The sequence below is a fragment of the Scyliorhinus canicula genome, chromosome 9, assembly GCF_902713615.1.
Source record: "Scyliorhinus canicula chromosome 9, sScyCan1.1, whole genome shotgun sequence".
Classification (NCBI taxonomy): Eukaryota; Metazoa; Chordata; class Chondrichthyes; order Carcharhiniformes; family Scyliorhinidae; genus Scyliorhinus; species Scyliorhinus canicula.
In genome coordinates, this window is record NC_052154.1 from 101,394,510 (window position 1) to 101,412,462 (window position 17,953).

Genomic DNA, 17,953 nt, shown 5'->3' on the forward strand with positions numbered 1-17,953 from the left:
TTAACATCACATGCAAAGCACATCACCTCTGACAGTGCTGCGCTGTCTCAGTACTGCACTGGAATGTCAGTCTTGATGGCTGCGCTCAAATCCTGGAGTGGGAATTGAGCTCATCAACTTTGCCTCAGAAACAAGATTTCTTCCAACTGAGTCACGGCTGAAATTGCAAAATTTGGCCATATTGGAAATCAGGGCAAGGGGAGAAAGGTCAGGAGGTGAAACATATTTAAACTCTAAATAGTTTGATTTGATTTACCTGGTGGAATGTGCTGAGTAGGTTTAACTGAAAAAGAAGAATACAAATATGATCCAATATGAAAGAGGATGGAGATTGTTTCACACAAACTTGTTTAAAGAACAGCGGGGAAAGAGTAAATAATTTCTCACACAAAAGCTATAGATTGGAAACAGTTAAAACTCAGTCTTCAATACTTGTGACAGTGTGACTCCTTTCAGAGGCAATCCCTCATGGACCAGGTGAGCCGCCTGGAATCTATGGGGACAGAGCGTGTGTACCGTGGCCAATCGGGTTCCAGGGCGTGGACCCTGGTGGGGGAGAATGATCAGAGTAAGCCCAGAGATGGTGGGAGTAGACCTGTGTCAGTGTTGTATTGATCTGTATAAATATAGTTCACCAGTTGTTAATAAATTACCATTGTGATTCAACTCTACCTCGTTGTATTTCCTCACACTACAACATTGGTTATGAGAATCAATCACATCTGTTACAAAAGGAAAAAAATTTCAATTTTTGGTGGAAGGAAGAGTGACCTCTCGGAGGCCTGCAACATGGTAAAGAATCAATCAGAGCATGATTCAGGAGAATTGATCCACTTAATCACGGAGTTGTAAGTTGGGTCAATACATCAAAAGGCTTTGATACTTTTTTGCTGCCAATGAAAGCAGGGCTGAACACTCACAAAAAGTTACATTACTCACAGTTTGTGGCCCAAAACATTTAACCTTGTAAGAAACCTAAGATCTCTCGAGATTCTGGATAAAAAATCCTTTGACCAACTGGTGGAACAAGTGAAAGATCACAATAATCCCAGGCCCTCCATTGTAATGCAGTGCTATGAATCACATTCAGCCAGTAGGCACCCGAGTAAACATAATCCACTTTTGAAACCAGTCTTCGCCAGATGGCTGTATGCTGCAAATTCGGCCCGTCTCTGAGAGATCTGTTACTTGACTGTTTGGTTTGTAGTATTAATGATTTGAATAATATGCAGTTTCTGGCAGAAACCAGAATATCCCGAGACAAAGCAGTTGAATTGGCTCAAGCAACTGAAAGAGCTGAACAAAGTACTTTTATATTGCAAAGCAAACAAAGTGTGGTAAATCAGATAAGGTGGGAAATGGCTGCTACTCGAAGTACCCGCAGTGAGGGTATAGCAGAGCCTGAGAAAAGGAAGGGTGACCGTCAGTCATGGCATCCAGAGGCCTGTGTGGGGGAGGCCATCCTCAAGGGTCAGACAACTGCACCGAGCTCCCAAAAAATCATTGGTGCCCAGTGATTATTCAGTCCTGAAGAAAAGTCCAAACTTTTTAAGTTCAACACCGTGGAGTAAAGCAAGATGCTCCCCCGCCTACCAAAATTGTCCTTGTTATTAATGGCCGTCAATTGAATCTGGAGGTTGATACATGTGCTAATGTCACAGTGGTAGGAGAACAGACATTTAAGTAGCTACAGGAAGGGCTGCAACCCATCAGGCTCAGAAGGTCAATGGCCACTTTAACAACCTCTGAAGCAATGAGGATTACGGATATGACGTCAAATCCAGTGTCTTATCAGCCCCTGTCTGCCCAGTTGCCCATAGTTGTAGTAAAAGGACACAGTCCAGCCTCATGGGGTGAGATTGGCTGAAGAAAATCAAGCTTTCCAGAGAGAATTGGCCTGCTTTAAAGGGGTGAAGAAATTGTTGGAGAAATTCAGCATCACAGGCGACGTTTTCCAGGAACATCTGTACAAATACTGGGGAAGAATATTTTCAGCTTTAATCCATAATAAATAGGATGGAGCTTATGGACATTCATATGTTGGAACAACTGAAAGAATTGCTCAAAATATGCTTTGCCACAAATCTGGTTAATACCAACAGCGATAGTCAGCTTTTTTGAATGGTCTAACATTTGAGAGACAGAATCTGCAGGTTGTGGAACAGGTTCAACTGACTGAATGCACTGTACATTTGTGAAGCTCACTAGCTGCTACACTGATACCAAATGGCTACAAGCCTGACCTGAAATTGAGTCTGATAAAATTAGAGAACAAAATCTAAAAACATCACGGAACACATTTATTAGAACCTCTCACTGTTTTAGTTCTCAGGCATTAGTCAATTATTTAGTCCGTGTATTTTCACTGTGCGTCTACTAATCATTTGCCATGAATTTCCAGAAAGCGGCAAAGCTCCCAGAGAAGACATCAACTGTAACTCGGTCCTCACTCATGTGTAAAATGTAACTCACTGTAAATTATGGCAAAAATATTACAAATAATATAATTAATTTCCTGTCGAGGTCAGCAGACAGCACATTATCCAGTGTCAGTAAAACTCACGAGCACAGGTAGAAAATGTTTCCTTTTACACATTTGTGTGCTGACGGTATGGCAGCTTATTTCAATAATTGGTGTGGATGACATTGTGGTCACACAATGCACACGGGACCAGGAAAAGGAAGTATAATGATCCTCTGATGTCCAAGGATACGACAGCTCTCCATGTACTTCGAATATACTGTGACTTGAGAAGAAGGTCTTGCATTTATATAGCACCGTTCATGACCATTCAATTTTCCAAAATGCTTTAAAGCCAATGAATTGTGTTTGAAGTGGAGACGTCTTTGTTTTTTTTCCGAAAAACGGCAGACAATTTCTTCATGGCAATCTCCCACCAATCATCATGTGATGATGATCTGTTTTTCTGACGTATATTGGGGGATAAATATGAACAAAACATTAACTAAATCATACCCCTGGGCTTTTCTGAAATAATGCTGCTTGACCATTCACCTTGATACTACGGAGGAGCTCAGGTGTACCTTTAATATCACATGCAAAGCACATCACCTCTGACAGTGCTGCGCTGTCTCAGTACTGCACTGGAATGTCAGTCTTGATGGTTGCGCTCATGTCCTGGAGTGGGAATTGAGCTCATTAACTTTGCCTCAGAAAAAAGGGGCGGGATTCTCTCTTGGCTGACGCCAGGAATCGTGAAACGCGATTGGGCGGAGAATTGCAATTCTCCGTCGCCTCGACAGCAGAGTCAATGTCGTCCAGAACAGTAAACACCATTTGCATGACATTAGCGGTCCTGACCTGGCAGTCTCCAGGGCCGCCACAATTCTCCACCTCCCATGGGCCGAGTGCCCGACGGCGTGGTTTGCTTGTGCTTTTAAAAATCGTGAAACTGGTGTGGTGGCTCCTGAGGGTCACAGTGAGGGGGTGCGGAAAATGTCCAACATCGCCATCGTTTGCTAATAGTCATGCCGCTGGCCGGGGGGCTTCTGTCGAGATTGCGGTAAGTAGTGGGGGCGGGGAGGTTAGGACATGGGCTGTGGCGTCGGAGTGGAGGGGAACTGAACTCCATTGCCGCAGCCGGAAAAGCAGCCATGCAGCTGCGCACACGGTTAACAGTCCACTTTGAACATAGTTCCACGGGTCATATCGGTGTCCCCAGGGCACCCCTCGGATGCCCTCTGGCCCCAGCTGACCCATCAGCTGTTTGGGCGCGCTCCAGCACAACCAGTGCTATCTTTTTGGCTGGGATAAGTGTGTGTAGGGAGTGTAAAGTGTATATGCGGCTGCAGCTTGTCAGCCTCCCAAGTGTCAGTCACAGACCCGGCGTGACCTGCACAATGTTTCAGTGGAATCCAGTGTGTTCCACGTGGCACCGGTGCTAGCCCATCAACGGTACAGAATTAGACCAGGTGCGGCACCGGTTTTTCGGTCGTAAAAGTCCACGGATTCTCCATTGGTGTCAATCAGAAACAGAGAATCCAGCCCATGATTCTGTGAGTGTGTCTAGATGTCAACCTGTGGTATAACATGTCTTTGGGACAACTCTCTCAATTCTTGATGGTAACGTGATAAACTCTGCATCAATGAATGGTCAGGGTGTGGCTGCCTTGTGTTAATTCCTGAAGTGAATGCCGGGTGATTTGTCCATTTTTTTTCACTTGTTTGGTCTGTCCGTCCTGGAGTAGGATTTGAACTTACTTTATCTCAGTGGGACAACTTCTGCGACTAGACCCTAGCTGTCACTTTCAAATTTGGACATGCTGGGAAAATTGGCATAGTCAAAATCATGAGAGATCAACAATAGATACTGACAACCAGATATGGTTTTTACCTGGTGGATAGTAGTCAGCCAGTTTTCCTGGAGAAGAAGATTTAAAACTTTAATCAATAATAAAAAGATGGAAATTTTTTTGATGTTCCCACGTTGAAACAACTGAAAGGAACAGCCCAAAATAATCCTTGCCAGAAATGGAATTGATAGAATTTACAGAGCACAAAGAGTGATTCGGCCCATCGAGTCTGCACTGGCCCTTGGAAAGAGCACCCAACTTAAGCCCACATCTGTACCCTATCCTCTTAACCCGGTAACCCCACCTAAGCTTTTTGGATACTGAGGGCAATTTAGCATGGCCTGTCCATCTAACCTGTACATCTTTGGATTGTGACTGATGTGGTGTTCTTTGTGAGTCTAATCCGAGGATGGTCGGCGTAGTGTTCACAAAGACCACATCTAGCTTTTATACTGATTTATTTAAAGTTTTATTTACTCTACTTAATGGATTTGATACTTAGTCCAACACAATAAACAGTTGATAATAAGCATACAATCTACACTCATCCACTACGAGTCTCTACGCTAATATAATAACTATGATCTGCTCTCACTTACATTTCCTACAGTCTGCCTTCTAGCCTTATGCACAACCAGTCATCCAGAAGGCTGAAAACCGATGCCTTATATAGTTCTACATCGAGCTTGTTCTGGAGGTTGATTTTGACATAACATAAACCCATACAGTTCTGTACATTTAATGTCACAAGAGGAAACCCACTCAGACGTGGAGAGAACGTGCAGATCAGGCAAATCTCATCTGCTTTTTGAATGGTCTAACATTTGAGAGACAGAATCTGCAGGTTGTGGAACAGGTTTGACTGACTGAATGCACTATTCGTGTACATTTGTTAAGCTCACAAGCTGCTATATTTTAATGCCAATAATAATGCTATATTAATGCCAATGCTCATGAGCTGCTATAATGACACCAAATAGCTGCCAGTCTGACTTGAAATTGAGTCTGATCAAATTAGAGAAACAAATCTAAAAAAAATCACTAACACATTTATTAGAACCTCTCACTGTTTTGATTCTCAGCCATTGGTCAATTATTTTGCTACTGAGTGTGGCCCATGCACAGCGGCCTATGGCTGGAAGTGTCAGCCATATTGCCCAGGCGTTGGTCGATGTGGCACAGACAGTAGAGTGAGGTGGACCAGTTCCAGAGGACAATGGTGTAGGTCCAGATGTAGGTGGGCCACTCCCTGTGCTCCATTGCTGCGAGCATGCAGACATCTGTGATGACAAGAGCGGGCCTCCAGGCTTGGCAATACCAGAGCGAGGCAGGTTCAGGGATTAGCTCTGCTCAATGGAGTAGCCCTTGGGCCATCGGGCACCACGACGGTGGAGGAGGTGATGGCGCCCTTGCCGATGGCTCACACAGGGGATGTGCCAGAACACCGCAGCTCCTCGGACTCCCTTCCTCTGTTCCTAGCACATCTGGTGGGCAGCAGGTAGAACAGGGTGGCACCACGACACCTGGAACACCAGAGTAGCAGCCGGCACCAGCCAGGCTTGAGCACCAGAGACATAACACACAGACACTCAACCAATAGGTCAGTAAGATAGGACCCGACCAATGGGCATTCACGATACACACAGAGGTGACACTACAACAGGGGGGCATTACACCAACCCATATGTAAAGGACACAACACACATGATCTTCCTCTTTTCAGTGGAGACACTCAGTGAGTACAGACTCAGGGTTGATTCAACATCACACCCACCACGTGGATTGTAGCAGACTGGTTCGTCAGTCTGAGTAGCTATAGAAGGATTAACAGTAGATGCGAATCTGAGTAGGAGAATTGTAAATAGTTTAATAAACGTGATGAAGTTTTCTCCACGTCTGAACTTTCCTTTGTCAGAGTGAACATCAAGGAAGCAGCTTATGCTACGCCAAGAGCATAACAAGACAGTCCCCTCCATTGCTGATATGCCATTGGGGACCCAGCTAAACAGAGAGTGGTGGGCCTGTGGAATTCATTGCCGCAGAGTGCAGTGGAGGCCGGGACGCTAAATGGCTTCAAGGCAGAGATAGATAAATTCTTGATGTCGCGAGGAATTAAGGGCTATGGGGAGAATGCTGGGAGGTGGAGTTGAAATGCCCATCAGCCATGATTGAATGGCGGAGTGGACTCGATGGGCCGAATGGCCTTACTTCCACTCCTATGTCTTATGGTCTTAAACATAGCATGAGGACCCGTAAGGCTGGAAAGTTAGACACCAGTTACGTTGGCATAGCGGCTCTACCCCTGCATATCCTCCAACTGAGAAATTAACAGTTTGGCCAATTGTAACTGGGGCCTGAGTCAAGGCTACAGAAGACCAAATATACAGTGATGACCATGTATTTGTTTTACCTGGTGGATAGTAGTCAGTCAGTTTTTCTGGAGACGAAGTTTGAAAACGTAAATCATTAATAAACAGGACGTAATTTTTGACGTTCTCCTGATTAAACAAGTGAAAGGCACAGTACAAAATAATCTTTGTACCAAATCTCGTTAATACCAACAACGATCGTCATCTTTTTTTAATGGTCTAACATTTGAGAGACAGAAACTGAAGGTTGTGGAACAGGTTCAACTGACTGAATGCACTATTCATGTACATTTGTGAAGCTCACTAGCTGCTATAATGATACCAAATGGCTGCCAGCCTGACCTGAAATTGATTCTGATCAAATTAGAGAACCAAATCTAAAGAAAATCATACAACACATTTATTAGAACCTCTCACAGTTTTGATTCTGGGACAATGGTGAATGATATGGTCTGTGCATTTCCACTGTGTGTCTACTAAGCCTTTGCCATGCATTTGCGCAAAGTGGCAAAACTCCCAGAGAAAACATCAACAGTAACTCGGTCTTTCAATTTTGGCACAATTCCCAGATGGGAATGAGACAAACTCTGCATCAATGAATGGGCTGGCTGTGGCTGTCTTGTGTTCATTGCTGAAGTGAATGATGGATAACCTGTCCATTTCTTTTCACTTATTTGGCTTGTCTGTCCTGGAGAAGGATTTCAACTTACTTTATCTCAGTGGGACAAATTCTGTGAACTGTCACATTAAAATTTGGGCATATTGGAAACTTGGGCCTGAGTCAAGACCACAGAAGACCAAAGAGACAGTGATGACTACACAAGGAACATCACAGGGTGTACCTTTAACATCACATGCAAAGCACATCACCTCTGACAGTGCTGCGCTGTCTCAGTACTGCACTGGAATGTCAGTCTTGATGGCTGCGCTCATGTCCTGGAATGGGAATTGAGCTCATTAACTTTGCCTCAGAAACATGATTTCTTCCAAGTGAGTAACAGCTGAAACTGCTAAATTCGGACGTGTTGGAAATCGGGGCAAGGGGAGAAAGGTTAGGAGGTGAAACATATTTAAACTCTAAATAGCTTGATTTTGTTTACCTGGTGGAATGTGCTGAGTAGGTTTTACTGAAAAAGAAGAATACAAATATGATCCAATATGACAGGAGATGGAGATTGTTGCACACAAATATGTTTAAAGAACAGCGGGGACACAGAAAATAATTTCTCACACAAAGGTGAGAGTGGAAACAGTTAAAACTCAGTCTTTAATACTTGTGACAGCGTGACTCCTTTCAGAGGCAATCCCTCATGGACCAGGTGAGCCGCCTGGAACCTATGGGGACAGAGCGTGTGAACCGAGGCCTTTCGGGTGCCAGGGCATGGACCCTAGTGGGGGAGAATAATCAGAGTAAGACCAGAGGTGGTGGGACTAGGCCTGTGTCAGTGTTGTATTGATCTGCATAAATATAGTTCACCAGTTGTTAATAAATCACCATTGTGATTCAACTCTACCTCGTCGTATTTCCTCACACTACAACATTGGTTCGGAGAATCAATCAGTTCTGTTACAAAAGGAAAAAGATTTCAATATTTGGAGGAAGGAAGAGTGATCTCTCGTAGGCCTTTTAGGGGTTTATCACCCTTGGTTCTCGCCTCCAGAATTATGGTCGAGGATAAAAGTTGTGACTTTGCCAGAGCGTGTCAGAGAGAGGGAAAGAAAGGAACAAGACAGACTCCAAAATGAGTTTCAAACTTATAATTTACTTAACAACACCAAAATCAACCTCTCCAATATCCCATCACACATGAATAAAACTTTTGCTTTATCTTATTACTACGGGAGAAAAAATACTAACGGACACAGCGAAAATCTTCCGTTACACAATTTCTTACAGATGAGCAAAAGATTACCGGAGTTTAAAACGCTTCCTCCCTCCCTTGCCTCTACTCCTATCTTAGGTCGGGAACTTCAACAAGTTGGCTGAGGATACTTACAATCCTCTGTCGTCTCCGGGTGCTTCCTTCCTTGGGTTGAAAAAGGTGCCGGCTGATCTTCCCTCGTTTCACGATTCTACAAAAAACCTCCAAACTTCTCCCGCATTTCTCTTTTAAAGGTCAATTTCAAAAGCTGACTCTGCCCCATAAGCAATTTCAAGGACAATGGATTTCTGGACCCTGGCAGTTTTGTTTTTTCCTGAAACTGCCTTACCCTGTTGTTTGTTGATTTCAATGTCCTGTTTAATGCTTGTCGGCCAGTTATAAAGCTGATCTCCATCTCCCTTTGTTCTTCTGGTGATTAGATCACATCGGCCAGTTTTAACGAACTGTTAATGTTTGTCCGGAGCTTCCTGAACGATATCCCATCAACAGGTTGGGTCTTTTGTTTTCTGTTATGAGGCCGATTTGCGTGGCCATTGTCTCCCTGCTGGGCTGTTTTCTCCTCGTGGCTGATCTCCATCTCCCTTTGTTCTTCTGGTGATTAGATCACCGGTGTGTCTGTGTCTTTGCTGCACCTCGATTCCTGTGGCTCGCACCTTTCCTGAGCCCAATCCACAGGCAGGTTAGGTTAGTCCTGCCGAGCCTTCTGGGAGGTTTTGTCAGCTTGCAGCCAGAGTTGGCCACTTTAAAATGTTAGGTTTCTCTTAGGAAACAAGAAGAATCGATAAGAAGAAATCGAAGAAACAACTCAAGAAACAACTATGGAATCAGCCCTCAAACCTGACCGAGTAGAACTCGACCCGCAGACTGCAGAGGCAAGAGAAATCTTCCAGCACTGGCTCAGATGTTTTAAGGCCTACCTGGCTGAACCAAGTACTCCAGAAACTAAAGAGGAGCAGAAACCCAGTCTACTGCACGCAAGGGTGAGCCACCGTATGTCTTCCCAACTAAATAGTACCAACTCGTACACAGGGGCCCTAGCCATGCTAGATCGAATGTACGTGAGGCCCATCAATGAGGTCTACGCGCGCCATATTTTTACGACCCGCCGCCAGCGCCCCGCGGAGTCGTTAGAAGAATTCCTGCAGGAGTTAATGATTTTAGATCTGGACTGTAATTATCAGGCTGTATCAGCCGAACAGCACATGGAACTTGCCATTAGGGATGTGTATGTGGTAGGCCTCAGATCGAATTATGTGCACCAGCGTTTGTTAGAAAAAGGGGCCCAGAACTTAGAGGACACGGTTGAACTAGCTACCACTATGGAGGTCTCATTCCGCAGCCTCACCTCGTTCCCCGTGGACCAAGCGACCCCATCCTGGGCCCCCGACCAGCAACTGCCCCAGGCCTGCGCCACGCGGCCACCCTGCCATCATGCAGCCCCAGTGTGCCACTTTTGCGGGCAGCCCCAGCACCCACGGCGGTACTGCCCGGCCCGTAACATGACCTGCAGCAGCTGCGGTCGCAAGGGACACTACGTCCGGGTCTGCCTGGCGAAACAGGCCTCCTCTTCTAACTCCCCCGCAGCCCAGAGCACCCGTTTCCAGAATCCACAGGACCGCAGGCCCCGAAATGCTGCGGCCTGTACTCCGGCTCCACCCCCAAATGACACGTGCGACTCATGGGGGCCGCCATCTTGGCAACCCCCCTCCACGCGGCAGGCCACTTGCGACTCATGTGGGCCGCCATCCTGGGCGCCATCTTCCTCGCCACCCGCCATGTGCGATCCACGGGGCCGGCCATCTTCTTCCAACTCAGACATTCGGCTAGAAGATTACGAACTCAGAGGGCAGTCATCACAGGGCCACTCCAGCACAGCTGATCGAGCCGCCGACGATCCGCAACTCAGCGCAGTGACACTGGACCAGTCGCGTCCAAAGCACCTCCGCAACTCCATGATGACCGTTGAAATCAACGGGTACAGGACACCGTGCCTCTTCGGCTCCGGGAGCACCGAAAGCTTCATACACCCAGAACTGGTAAGACGCTGTTCACTCCCTATTGTCCATGCACGGCAAACGATCTCCCCCGCTTCGGATTCACACTCTGTTCACCTCCAAGGGCGCACCGTCGCGGCACTAGCAACTCAAACTTCCAGCTGTATGTGCTCCCTGAACTCTGCGCCCCACTCCTACTGGGACTCGATTTCCAATGCAACCTCAAAAGCCTCACACTCAGCTTCGGCGGGCCCTTGCCCCCACTCACTATTTGCAGCCACGCCACCCTAAAAATCGACCCCCCTCCACTCTGCCAATCTCACGCCGGACTGAAACCCATAACCACTCGCAGCAGGCGATACAGCCTGCAGGACAGGGTATTTATCAGAACCGAGATCCATAGGCTCCTACGTGAAGGGATCATAGAGGCCAGTAACAGTGGAGAGCTCAGGTGGTGGTCATCAAGACCGGGGAAAAATTCCAAATGGTAGTTGACTACAGCCAGACTATTAATCGGTTCACGCTCCTTGATGCGTATCCCCTCCCCAGAATTGCAGACATCGTGAATCAGATCGCCCACTTTAAAGTCTTTTCCACGGTGGATCTGCAGTCTGCATACCATCAGCTCCCAATCCGCCCGGAGGACCGCCACTTCACGGCATTTGAGACTGACGGCCGCCTCTTCCACTTCCTCCGGGTTCCCTTTGGCGTCACTAATGGGGTCTCGGTGTTCCAACGAGCAATGGACCGAATGGTGGACCAATACGGGCTGCAGGCCACGTTTCCGTACCTGGATAACGTCATCATCTGCGGCCATGATCAGCAGGACCATGACGCTAACCTCGATCGATTTCTCCAGACTGTCCAGAAATTCAACCTCACGTATAACACGGAGAAATGCATTTTCCGCACGACCAGGCTAGCCATCCTCAGCTATGTCATGGAGAACGGAGTCCTGGGCCCCGACCCGGACCGTATGCGCCCCCCTCTTAGAACTTCATCTCCCTCATTGTCCCAGGGCCCTCAAAAGGTGCCTGGGATTTTTCTCGTATTATGCCCAGTGGGTCCCTCAGTATGCGGACAAAGCCCGCCCACTATTTAAGGCCACATTCTTCCCTCTGTCGGATGAGGCTCGTCAGGCCTTCACTCGTATCAAGGAGGACATCGCCAAAGCAGCCATGCGGGCAGTGGATGAATCCGTCCCCTTACAGGTGGAGAGCGATGCCTCAGAGGTCGCTCTCGCAGCCACACTAAATCAGGCACGGAGACCAGTCACCTTTTTCTCCCGAACCCTCTCTGCTTCGGAACTTCGACACTCCTCGGTCGAAAAGGAAGCACAAGCCATCGTGGAAGCTATACGACACTGGGGCACTTCCTCACAGGTAGGAGGTTCACCCTCATCACCGACCAAAGATCGGTTGCCTTTATGTTTGACAACTCTCAATGAGGCAAGATCAAAAATGATTAGATCTTAAGGTGGAGGATCGAACTCTCCACCTACAAGTACGATATTATGTACCGACCGGGGAAGCTCAACGAGCCCCCAGATGCCCTGTCCCGCGGCACGTGCACCAGCGCGCAAGATGACCGCCTGAAAACTATTCACGATGACCTCTGCCACCCAGGGGTCACCCGGCTCGCCAACTACGTCAAAGCCCAAAATCTACCTTTTTCCACAGAGGAGGTGAAAACCATCACCAAGGATTGCCCAATCTGTGCGGAGTGCAAACCGCACTTCTATAGTTCAGACAGGGCCCAGCTGGTCAAGGCTTCTCGGCCCTTTGAACGCCTCGCTAACGATTTCAAAGGGCCACTCCCCTCGACCAATAGGAATGTGTACTTCCTGAACATCATCGACGAGTTCTCTCGTTTTCCCTTTGCTATCCCGTGCCCCGACATGACCTCCCACACAGTCATTAGGGCCCTGCATAGTATCTTCACCCTGTTTGATTTCCCCAGCTACGTACACAGCGACACGGGTACATCCATTATGAGCGACGAGCTGCATCAGTACCTGCTCGACAAGGGCATCGCCTCGAGCAGGACTACCAGCTACAACCCCAGGGGGAACGGGCAGGTGGAGAGGGAGAACGCGACGGTCTGGAAGACCGTCCTACTGACCCTCCGGTCCAGGAAGCTGACCTCCCATTGGCAGGAAGTCCTCCCCGACGCGCTCCATGCAATTAGGTCCCTCCAATGTATGGCTACCAACCAGGCCCCTCACGAGCGGCTATTTGTTTTTTCCAGGGGCACTACCACGGGGGTTTCGCTCCCACCATGGTTAAAGACACCGGGCCCGGTTCTCCTCCGGAAGCACGTCCGGACTCACAAGACTGACCCACTCGTAGAGAGAGTGCTCCTGCTCCATTCAAACCCACACGACGCATTTATAGAGTACCCTGACGGCCGCCAGGGCACTGTTTCCCTGCGGGACCTGGCACCTGCAGGATCCAACTCCGACACCACCGCTGCTGAGATATCCCTCACACTATACCCCTCCCAACCCCCCACGCCCAGCGCCCACACCTGCAGTTCCACTGCCCGTGCTCCGCGCCCCCACGCCATTGGGTTTCCGGCGCTCCCCGTCACCAGTCGAACCAGTTGGATACGAAGCTCTGGCCGAATCACCCCCGGAATCCACCATGGTTCCCTCGCCGACCGCCACCGCCCAGCCACCAGAAGAGGCTGCAATCCCGGTGCTTCGTCGATCCCAGAGGACGGCTCGGCCGCCAGATCGACTTAACCTGTAATTTATAACCTCTAAATTGTAACTTGTAACTTGTAATTCGCAATTGGGAATTGGTAGACACATTACCCCCGCTGGAATCAATTTTTACAGGGTGTGAATGTGGTGAATCACAGTCTGTGTTATTCACACTGTTATTATATATGATGTACTGTGTCTGTGTAAGCTCGGTATACGAGCAGTTGCGCGACTCTGCCCCTAGGGGGAGATGAGGAGATTGTACTGGGCTCCACCCTTAGCTCCGCCCATGGCTCCTCACACTAACCAGAAGTATAAAGCCTGGCAGTCTGAGCCTGCCTGCCAGTTCATCTCGTCGCACGCAGGCTCCGTTGTAAGATCATTAAAACAACTTTTCACTTCCAACTAAGTGTCGTGTGAATTAATGGTCACATCAACTTTTTTGCTGCCAATAAAAGCAGGGCTGAACACTCACAAAAAGTTATACTAATCACAGTTTGTGGCCCAAAACTTTTAACCTTGTAAGAAACCTAACATCTCTCGAGGTTCTGGATAATAAATCCTTTGACCAACTGGTGCAACAAGTGAAAGACCACAATAATCCCCGGCCCTCCATTATAATGCAGTGCTATGTATTCCATTCAGCCGGTCGGCACCCAAGGGAAACAGTATCCACTTTTGTAACCAGTCTTCGCCAGATTGCTGTATACTGCAAATTTGGTGCCTCTCTGAGAGATCTGTTACTTGACTGTTTCGTTTGTAGTCTCAATAATTTGAATAATATGCAGTTTCTGGCAGAAATCAGAATATCCCGAGATAACGCAGATGATTTGGCTCAAGCAACTGAAAGTGCTGAACAAAGTACTTTTATATTGCAAAGCAATACAAGTGAGGTAAATCAGATAAGGTGGGAAATGGCTGCTACTCGAAGTACCCGCAGTGAGGGTCCAGCAGAGTCTGAGAAAAGGAAGAGTGACCGTCAGTCATGGTGTCCAGTGGCCTGTGTGGGGGAGGCCATCCTCAAGGGACAGACAGAGTGCACCGAGCTCTCCAAAAAAATCATTGGTGGCCCCAGTGATTATTCAGTCTTGAAGAAAAGTCCAAACTTTTAAAGTTCAACACCATGGAGTTAAGCAAGATGCTCCCCCGTGTACCAAAATTGTCTACCATGCAGACCTCAGTGATGACAGGAGCGGGCCTTCAGGCCTGACAACACCAGAGCGTGGCAGGTTCAGGGATTAGCTCCGCTCGATGGAGTAGCCCTTGGGCCATCGGGCACCACGACGGAGGAGGGGGTGATGGGGCCCTTACCGATGGCTCACACAGGGGATGTGCCAGAACACCGCAGCAACTCGGACTCCCTTCCTCCTGTCCCCAGCACATCTGGTGGGCAGCAGGTAGAACAGGGTGGCACCACGATACCTAGAACACTAGAGTAGCAGCCACGCTCGGGCGCCACAGAAAACAGCCACCATCAGGGAACCAGGTCGCAGGATGGGAATCAAAGTTGTCCCCTCCATTGCTGATATGCCATTGGGGACCCAGCTAGACAGAGCATGAGGACCCGTAAGGCTGGAAAGTTAGACACCAGTTAAGTTGGCACAGCAGGCTCTACCCCTGCGTATCCCCCAACTGAGAAATTAACAGTTGGGCCAATTGGTAACTGGGGCCTGAGTCAAGGCTACAGAAGACCACAGATACAGTGATGACCATGTATTTGATTTACCTGGTGGATAGTAGTCAGTCAGCTTTCCTGGAGGAGAAGTTTGAAAACTTAAATCAATAATAAACAGGATGGTAATTTTTGACGTTCTCTTGTTTAAACAAGGGAAAGCCACAGCACAAAATAATCTTTGTAACAAATCTCGTTGATAACAACAACGATCGTTATCTTTTTTGAATGGTCGAACATTTGAGAGACCGAAACTGAAGGTTGTGGGACAGGTTCGACTGACTGAATGCGCTAATCATGTACATTTGTGAAGCTCACTAGCTGCTATAATGATACCAAATGGCTGCCAGCCTGACCTGAAATTGATTCTGATCAAATTAGAGAACCAAATCTAAAAAAATCACACAACACATTTATTAGAACCTCTCACTGTTTTGATTCTGGGACAATGGTCAATGATATGGTCTGTTCATTTCCACTGTGTGTCTACTAATCCTTTGCCATGCATTTGCGCAAAGTGGCAAAAAAATCAACTGTAACTCGGTCTTTCAATTTTGGCACAATTCCCAGATGGGAATGAGACAAACTCTGCATCAATGAATGGGCTGGCTGTGGCTGTCTTGTGTTCATTGCTGAAGTGAATGATGGATAACCTGTCCATTTCTTTTCACTTATTTGGCTTGTCTGTCCTGGAGTAGGATTTCAACTTACTTTATCTCAGTGGGGCAAATTCTGTGAACTGTGCCCCAGCTGACTAATAAAAATTTAGGCATTTTGAAAACTTGGGCCTGAGTCAAGACCACAGAAGACCAAAGATACAGTGATGACTACTCAAGGGACATCACAGGGTGTACATTTAACATCACATGTAGAGCACATCATCTCTGACAGTGCTGCGCTGTCTCAGTACTGCACTGGAATGTCAGTCTTGATGGCTGCGCTCATGTCCTGGAGTGGGAATTGAGCTCATTAACTTTGCCTCAGAAAAAAAGGGGCGGGATTCTCCCTTGGCTGACGCCAGGAATTGTGAAACGCGATTGGGCGGAGAATCGCAATTCTCCCTCGCCTCAGCAGCAGAGTCAATGTAGTCCAGAACAGTAAACACCGTTTGCATGTCATTAGCGGCCCTGACCTGGCAGACTCCAGGGCCACCACAATTCTCCACCTCCCATGGGCTGAGTTCCCGATGGCGTGGTTTGCTTGTGCTTTTAAAAATCGTGAAACTGGTACGGTGGCTCCTGAGGGTCACTGTGAGGGGGTGCGGAAAATGTCCATCATCGCCATCGTTTGCTAATAGTCATGCCCCTGGCCGGTAATGGGGGGGTGGCTAAGACATGGGCTGTGGGGTCGGAGTGGAGGAGAACTGAACTCCATTGCCGCAGCCGGAAAAGCAGCCATGCAGCTGCGCGCACCGCTAACAGCCCAATTTGAACATAGTGCCATGGGTCATATAGGTGTCCCCAGGGCACCCCTCGGATGCCCTCTGGCCCCAGCTGACCCATCAGCTGTTTGGGCGCGCTCCAGCACAACCAGTGCTATCCTTTTGGCTGGGATAAGTAGGGAGTGTACAGTGTATATGCGGCTGCAGCTTGTCAGCCTCCCAAGTGTCAGTCACAGACCCGGCGTATCCTGCACAATGTTTCAGTGGAATCCAGTGTGTTCCCCGTGGCACCGGTGCTAGCCCATCAACGGTACAGAATTGGACCAGGTGCGGCACCGGTTTTTCGGTTGTAAAAGTCCACGGATTCTCTGTTGGTGTCAATCAGAAACAGAGAATCCAGCCCATGATTCAGTGAGTGTGTCTATGTCAACCTGTGGTATAACATGTCTTTGGGACAGCTCGCTCAATTCATAGATGGTAATGTGATAAACTCTGCATCAATGAATGGTCAGGGTGTGGCTGCCTTGTGTTAATACCTGAAGTGAATGCCGGGTGATTTGTCCATTTTTTTTCACTTATTTGGCCTGTTGTCCTGGAGTAGGATTTGAACTTACTTTATCTCAGTGGCACAACTTCTGCAACTGGACCCGAGCTGTCACTTTCAAATTTGGACATGCTGGGAACTTTGGCATGGTCAAAATCATGAGAGATCAGCAAAAGACACTGAAAACCACATGTGTTTTTTACCTGGTGGATAGTAGTCAGCTGGTTTTCCTGGAGAAGAAGATGTAAAACTTTAATCAATAATAAAAAGATGGACATTTTATGATGTTCCCGCGTTGAAACAACTGAAAGGAACAGCCCAAAATAATCCTTGCCAGAAATGGAATTCATAGAATTTACAGAGCACAAAGAGTGATTCGGCCCATCGTGTCTGCACCGGCCCTTGGAAAGATCACCCAACTTAAGCCCACATCTCTACCCTACCCTCGTAACCCAGTAACCCCACCTAAGCTTTTTGGACACTGAGGGCAATTTAGCATGGCCAGTCCACCTAACCTGCACATCTTTGGACTGTGAGTGGTGTGGTGTTCTTTGTGAGTCTAATCCGAGGATGGTGGGCGTAGTGTTCACAAAGACGTCAGCTGGCTTATATACTGATCTATTTAAAGATTTATTTACACTAGTTAATGGATTCGACACTTAGTCCAACACAATAAACAGTTGATAATAAGCATACAATCCACACTCATCCACTACGAGTCTCGACATAATAACTACAATCTGCTCTCACTCACACTACCTTTCCTGCAGTCTGCCTTCTAGCCTTCTCCACAACCACTCATCCAGAAGGCTTAGCATTGATGCCTTACATAGTTCTACATCCAGCTCGTTCTGGTGGTTGATTTCAACATAACATTAACCCTTACAGTTCTGTACATTAAATGTCACAAGAGCAAACCCACTCAGATGTGGAGAGAACATGCAGATCAGGCAAATCTCATCTGGTTTTTGAATGGTCTAAGATTTCAGAGACAGAATCTGCAGGTTGTGGAACAGGTTCGACTGACTGAATGCGCTAATCATGTACATTTCTGAAGCTCACTAGCTGCAATAATGATACCAAATGACTGCC

General features: G+C 47.6%; 1 protein-coding gene across 1 annotated transcript in view; it reads right to left on the reverse strand.

Annotated features, from left to right (window-relative positions):
* The window catches only part of LOC119970924 (leucine-rich repeat extensin-like protein 2), a 206,988-nt gene that overhangs the window by 174,884 nt on the left and 14,151 nt on the right, over positions 1-17,953 (reverse strand). The window contains exons 9-12 of the mRNA XM_038806034.1: positions 7,784-7,810; positions 6,725-6,751; positions 4,356-4,382; positions 257-283 (exon numbers count right to left, since the gene is read on the reverse strand). Of these exons, the coding sequence (XP_038661962.1) occupies positions 257-283; positions 4,356-4,382; positions 6,725-6,751; positions 7,784-7,810 (108 nt within the window). The remainder of the gene's footprint in view (positions 1-256; positions 284-4,355; positions 4,383-6,724; positions 6,752-7,783; positions 7,811-17,953) is intronic.